This window comes from Terrapene carolina, unplaced genomic scaffold, assembly GCF_002925995.2.
Source record: "Terrapene carolina triunguis isolate 2854851 unplaced genomic scaffold, T_m_triunguis-2.0 Scaffold236, whole genome shotgun sequence".
Lineage (NCBI taxonomy): Eukaryota > Metazoa > Chordata > Testudines > Emydidae > Terrapene > Terrapene triunguis.
Window position 1 is genome coordinate 18,260,079 of NW_020664587.1, and position 7,104 is coordinate 18,267,182.

The following is a 7,104-nucleotide window of genomic DNA, read 5'->3' on the forward strand; positions in this document are numbered from 1 at the left end:
TGCACCCCGTGACCCCTGACCCCCAGGTGTCCCTGCACCCCGTGACCCCCACGCCTCAGTTTGCGTTTGACAGGATAACTCGTCGGGACCCAGCGCCGGGGATGGGGGCGGGGCCTGCTCGGCGGCCCCGCCCCGTGTGGGATCTGCGGGTGCGCAGCTCGCGCTTCCTTCCCCCAACGTTACGGCCGCGGCAGCAGCAGCAGCAGGGAGCCCCCCCCCCCAGCGCCGGCCCGACCCAGCCGCGCCATGGCGGCCGCCTTCAAGAAAGCGGCCAAGGCCGGGCAGCGCGAGCACCGCGAGCGGGGACAGGTGAGGCCGAGACCCCCCGTCAGCCACGCAGCCCCCCTCCCCCCGCGCGCGAGGAAACGCCCCCCCTCCTACCCGGGGCCCCCCCGGACCCAGCCCCCCCTCGGTCTCTTCTACCCGGGCCCCCCCCCGGACCCAGCCCCCCCCCCGCGCGCGAGGAAACGCCCCCCCTTCTACCCGGGACCCCCCCGGACCCAGCCCCCCCGGCCCCTCCGCCGGCCGGCCGCGCCCCTCGCTCAGCCCCGGTTCTCGCTTTGCTTTTCCAGCCCCGGTCCCGCAGGCAGCTGGGCCTCCTGGAGAAGAAGCAGGATTACAAGCGCCGAGCCGAGTGAGTCCCGCTCCGCCCGAGGCGGGCCGCGTTCACCGGGCGGGGGCTGGCGAGTGACCGGCCTGTCTGCCCGCCCCCGCTCTCAGCCCGCCCGTGCGGCCGCCTCACCCCCACGGGAGACGGGAACACGAGTACACGTGTTGCCCTGTGACTTCCGTGAGGCCCTGCTCCTGAAACAGCTAAGCATGTGCCTAGCTTTACTCACCCGAGTATCCTCCTCGACATCAATAGGCCTTCCCGTTTGTGTCCATATGTGAATACTTGAGTGTCTGTGGTGTTGAGATTTAAGAGAGCCGAGAGATGGATGGAGAAGATCCCACTATTACAGTCACTCTTGTGACTACCACCACACTTAAAAACCAAAAATCCCACCTTTCTTTGATGGAGTTAGCGGCTGAGCTTCTTGCAGGTCTGCGGGTTCTGGTCTCAGTGAGACTTGTGTGGGGGGTGAGGGAGCCAAAGCTGCTACTTGTAGCACTGAACATGTGGAGATGATCATGTTGGCAGCTTGGTGCAAGGAATAAATCCAGTGGAGAAATGGTCTGTGGATTTCTGGTTCTATTTGTAATGCCTTTTTTGCTGCTGCAAATTTAGCATCATTATTGAGTATTTAGTGTTTCATTTGATGTGTGTGCACATATGAATGCAGGCGGTGTTAGATATATTGGCTTGTTTTTCAGTGACTATCACAAGAAACAGAATGTGCTCAAAGCACTTCGCAAGAAAGCTCTGGAGAAAAATCCTGATGAGTTTTATTTTAAAATGACCCGTGTGCAGCTCCAGGTGAGAATCTGGTTTGTTGTATTCAGACAGGGTGGCCTTATTCTGCTTTGGGTAATGGGTGCCTGGGTTTCCTCTGTCCCCCTCCCCCTGCCTCAGGATAGGTCAGTCAGCCTGCTTTCTCCCCTGTCCAGACACACCACTCTCCTCTCCCTCCCATCACATGCTTCAGTTGAAAAGCCACTGAAAATCTGCTAGGATGCCCCTTGAATAATGGGATTGAGAAACCTGCATCATGTGATGCTATACCTGCCTCACGAGGCATTGAAAACCCTTCCCAAAGCCCCCTGCGGCCTGTTGCATAGTGGGATAGCTACCACAGTGCACTTCTCTCTGTGTCGATGCAAGAGCTGTTAGTGTGGATGCATTCTGCTGACACAAAGAACTAGTATGGACATGCAACAGCGGTTTTAATTAAAGCGGCATAACTTTTGCTGACAGAATTTTATAGTGTAGACAAGGCCTTACTTTTAGGAGTGTGTTGATCTCTGCAGTTAATGTACTTTGTTTGCTTTTAGGATGGAGTTCATGTAATTAAGCAGCCAAAGGAAGAGGTGACCCAGGAACAGCTGAAGGTGATGAGGACACAGGATCTCAAATATGTAGAAATGAAAAGAGTGGCAGAGGCCAAGGTAATAGTCTTTACTGATCCTCTCGTTATTGTCTAGTTTGTTCATAATGAATACATTTTAACTTCATTTGTCCCATTGGCTGATAGGCATTTGTTTGATAATGTTAGATTTCAGTCATACAAGAAATGACAGAAGGAAATGTCGACACAGCTTAATTGTATGGGGGGGTCTTTGATTGAAACTGTGTCCTAGACTGCTCCGTTGCTTAGACAATGCATGGTATATTGGATAAACTATCGTAAAACATTATGTAGATTTTAGACATTAAATGCTTGGCCTTGTTTCTGACGTTTAGCATGAATTGAAGATTATTGATTCTGAAATAACTGTTTAGTTTTAAAGGGACGCAGTCAATTTAGATCAAGCTCTGTCTGAAAATGTTGTATCTGCTGCTGTTACAATAGCACCTAAGATCTCTGTAATGAGACTAGAGAAACAAAAGTATTTGTCACTTTGAGTTTGTTTCCTTTGTGTCTTTGCCAGTACTATGAGGATAGTCATTTCTAGTCTTTCCTATATGTGGTTAGTTTCCTCTTGTTTGTGTGGCTTTCTCATGCAGCAATCGGGAGAGAAAAATAGGAAAATGATTGTAAAATTACAAACCTAACCAAGGAGTTGGGGAGGAATAGTACTTAGAATTATTTTAAATTCTTCTTGAATTGACAAGGTTTTAAAGAGAGACAAATGTAAACAATGGACTAATCGCCTGGTTATCTGTTTACAAAAGAATTAATAGGAATGAAGAGTTTAGATATTGAGAGAATATTTGTTGCTGAGACACAAAGGAAGCATTGCCCACTGCTGAAGGCTGTTTTTGATCCTCCCCACAGAAAATCGAAAGGATGAAATCAGAGCTCCACCTGCTGGACGCTCAGGGGAAGCAATCAAATAAGCACGTGTTCTTTTTTGATACCAAAAAAGAAGGTAAGATTATGGCTTTATTTATTGAAAAAGGACATCCCTTCAGCATCTCTAGGCTGTGTCCAAATCTTTAAAATTGTGTGGTTGTTCCTTCACACCTTTCTCTTTGAGGGAGATCCTCTCTCAGAAATGGTGACTTGTCTGAGGCTCTGGGGGCTCATTATTGAACAGTGAAAGAGATGGATTGCTCCACTTGCTCAGGCAGTTGGGCAAAAGGTGACCTGGTACTCTCCATCTCATAGCAAGTATAAGCCACATATTTGGATGAAATGCTGAATCTATCACAAGAAATTTTCTGAACTCTCATTACTAATCTTAAATTCTTTTTAAAAAATATTTTTAGTTCAAGAATTTGATGTTGCAACTCACCTGAACACATCCCCAGAGCTAGTGGACAGAGTGTATAACCGACCTACCATTGAAACCCTGCAGAAGGAAACAGTAAAAGGAGCCACTCACCCTGCCCATTTAAAGGTAGACTATGTAGCCACCCTTTATGATTTAGCATTCAGTAGCAAATGGGGTCCTTACACTTCACTTTTTAAAATGTAATGGGCCCTAGGAAGAGTCCATTGGAGCGTTCTCTGGCTGAACAAGTTTGCTTTTATAGGCTATGACTTTTTGGTGGTGGTACCAGGGGTTGAGGGGTACAGTGGCTAAGAGTCAGGGTCTGATCGGCATCCGTCCTCATGGTGCCAGCTTTTCATATCTGGACTCCTGTAGTCAAATCTTCCCTAAGACCAGAAGCAGAAAAGCAGTTTAGTCACATCCTGGTCAATTAGGGACACTTGTCTGCACTGCAAAACAGTGGGCATGACTGGTATTCTTTCCTTACCAGAACAGGAGTAAGAAATGGTGCTGGAAATCAGGCTTGAGATGGATTGGCATAGCATGGGTGCACACTATGCTGCTGAGTGTGTCTCTTGCATAAGCTTCATTATCTTTTGATGGTTTTGCTCCCTAAAAGAGGCAGTTTCAATTGATGCTAAGGGCACTTGTGCTACATCTTACAAGTCCTGCATGGATGGTGAATTTTTTTTTCTTAGGAGTCTCTCTTCTTATGGCCCTGTTAGTTCTCTTCCACTGAGGCAGTCGTTAGTATCAACTCCAAAAGTGCTATAGGGAAGTACAGGTTGAAGTACGGGTAGAGCCATTGGTGACTCCATGTGCAGATTTGGTATTTTACTGCTGTCTCTGTTCCTTATAGAAATGTTGTTTAATTGGGTTTCCAGGATTTTAAGAAGCCCTGGTATGGGGAGACTTCATTCATTAGTTTGTTTTAGATATATATAAAAGAAGTGTAATAATGCTGTATCTGAGCACTTCAAAAAAAAAAAAAAAAAAAAAAAAAAAACCACCTTGTAGCCCTAAGTGGGGATATGGAGGAGCTTCCTGTGAAAGGGGTGGCTCTAGTAGATACAAATATACAGACTCTGCCTCTTTCCTTTGCACCTGGCAATCATCATACCCGGGATATATGCAGAGATTTCTCTCCTCTTATTTCTGTGGCTCTTGGTTAATAAATTTACACTTGGATTCTCTTTCCTTCTGTCTTTGAACACAGTGGGGTTTGTGATCCAGTACTCTGCCTTCTCTTCTTTCCTGTGAAGCTGTTTAGGCTGAAATCTCATTTCCTAGCTGTTCTTTAATTTAAAATATGTTTCACCCCGGCCTCTGTTCTCCAGCTTGAATTGCTTAGACAGCATCAGCTTTGCTCCTGATGTTTTAATTTCATAGCAGTTCGTTCTCTCTCTCTCTCTCTCTCAGAAGCAGCTAAGCATGGGTTTAGCAGTATAAATGCCTCCTAATTAGCTTGGATATATTGGGCAGTCTTGTAAGCTTGAGTCAGTATGTGCAATAAGGTAAAAATAAAGGTGTTTAAAATTGCTCATGATAAGATTGCAGCATGTTCTTCTTAAATCAGATGTTGGATAACGTTCCCCACTCCCCTCCCTCCTGCCAGCCCTCTCACTCTGGCTTGGCATTAAAGTGGTTGGACTAGTTTCAACTGATGGGTTTTCTCCTCTTCCAAAGACTCAGTCACATTGTAAACATGTTGGGATCTGTCCTGTTCAATGAAATTAACGAGGTCACACTTGCAGTCATACCACCTTGTGCTTTTGAGCCCATCAGCTCTCGCAAGTGAAGTAGAATCAGGTGGGTCACTGTTTGGCTGGGAGGTCTCCATGCAATGCCTTCATTTCAGGAACTGGTCTTGGTGACCCTTTTCACTCTGAATCAGTACAGAGCTAATGCCCAGCATGGTGCTAGAAGATTATCCAGTTCAAGATTAGCTTCTTTGCCTCAAGATCCATATAGTGGCTGAGTGTAAACTGCAGCAGACTCAGCAGGTATAGACTGTCATATCTTTCTCTGTATTGAACAAGCTCTGCCTTTCATTCAGAAAGGACTGCCGCTCATGCACCGGTGGTCTTAGACACAACTGCACTTACAAGCTGTAAAACTGTCAGCATCATGTTCAGTCACAAAGCAGCCAGGAGGTCCTTTGCTGCTGTGGTATATTGATTTTTTGGATGAGCTGTGAAACCAAGGTTTCAGCCACATATCATCGGAGAAGACCTAGAGGCCTGTTGTCCTAATTATCTTGCCTGTATTAACCCCTTAGGTCCCTGCTAGGATTATGGTATGTGCAAGGAAATCACAGCTCTCAGAGTCAAGGAGTTAAACAATGAGCCTTTTGGAAGCAACCACAAAATTGGTATTGGGTACTTTAATAGAACTCTTTGTTCGTGGAACTTGTGTGATTTTTTGTTTAATCAAAAACTCAGTTAGTCACCCTAAGTGTGATCCCTGGCAGCCTGGGATGAGTTGAGCGAGAGAATATATTTTTCTTGTTCTTTTGCTCTACTAAAAAATGCTCTTTTCCTCCTTCAGAAATTAGCCGAACAAAGGAAGCACCAGTACAGCCTCCTGAAACAGCGCATTGAGCGTGAAAAGAAGATGTTTGTTATTGCTCAGAAAATCCAGGCACGCAAAGATCTCTTGGTGAGGGAGCAAAGACTTAACTCTTGTTCTTTGGACTCTGCTTGTTGAGGGTCTTAGAGCTGAGAACAGGTTGTGTCTGTGTGTGCACACATTTCCTTACTTGTTGTGGAGTATTTCAGGTAGCTCCTTATAAAAGTTACCAAGAAACATTCCAGCTGTAATGATAGCACAGATAACTTGTTTCTATGATATTGTACCCATTTGGGCCTTTGGTCCATAAATTTAGGGCAGAGAGTCCGTTCTCTGTGTAGCCTATTCAGTCTATTGTAAAGTGCTGTGTAAATTTGAAGTTGGAGCTGTGGAGTAGCAGAAGGGAGGAACGAGGAGGTTGTGGTCTCTCTAGGTTAGGAACAGATCCTCAAAATTCCAGTGACTCTAAAGAGATTTCCTGTGTCAGTGGGGACTTGCCAGTCAAAGAACAGGTGGTGTGGCTAGCACCACAGTTAGAGATGAAAGAGCAGATGAAAATATCTTCTGCCCACTAAAGATGAGGAATTGCCCAGTTTCCACTGAACCTAATCTGCACCTCGAGTTCCACCAGCGCTTCCATTTTCTCCCCTTAGGATATGTTTCTCTTATCATTTGATGGGAAAGAAAATAATTGTTTGTTTCATTTCAGGACAAAACTTACAAAGTGAAGGTGAAGAAAGAAACTGTAAATAGCCCAGCTGTTTACAAATTCAAATTCCAACGGAAACGTTAATTTTTCTGTGAAATAGTTTTTGACGTCCTTGTGTAGATCTAGTTGACATAACGAATATCTTGCTTCTTGTGGAGAAGTGCTGGTATTTTGTCAGTATCAGGCTTATTTTCACTGCAGTTTAATGTTTTGTCAAAGTAAGCCTTATGGGTATTTGTAACTATAACACCTTCCATTTAATAAATCCAAGAAGATTTCTGCTTCAGTTTTGGTATTTACACATTGGAAACCCCAGAAGAAGTGTCCAGATACCTTGGTGAAAACCCTAAGAGAGAAATGCTGAGCTTGTAACTGCATTTTGTGTGCACAATACACAAACAAAGGGGAGACTGGGCCCTGACCAGGGAGAGGGGTAAAGTTTGTGGCTAGGGGATGGTGGTCTGCCTAGGTCTGGTGAAGGCTCCAGACCAGCTCTCTTGTCCTGTTGTTCT

At 45.7% G+C, this 7,104-nt stretch overlaps 1 protein-coding gene across 1 annotated transcript; it reads left to right on the forward strand.

The window, feature by feature from the left end:
* The first annotated feature begins 202 nt into the window (after positions 1–202).
* UTP11 (UTP11 small subunit processome component) lies at positions 203–6,878 on the forward strand. Its single transcript, XM_024202950.3, has 8 exons — positions 203–309; positions 573–634; positions 1,315–1,417; positions 1,933–2,046; positions 2,877–2,970; positions 3,311–3,441; positions 5,863–5,973; positions 6,593–6,878. The coding sequence occupies exons 1-8, from the start codon at positions 247–249 to the stop codon at positions 6,674–6,676; spliced, it is 762 nt and encodes a 253-aa protein (XP_024058718.1). The 5' UTR covers positions 203–246; the 3' UTR covers positions 6,677–6,878.
* The last annotated feature ends 226 nt before the right edge of the window (positions 6,879–7,104 follow it).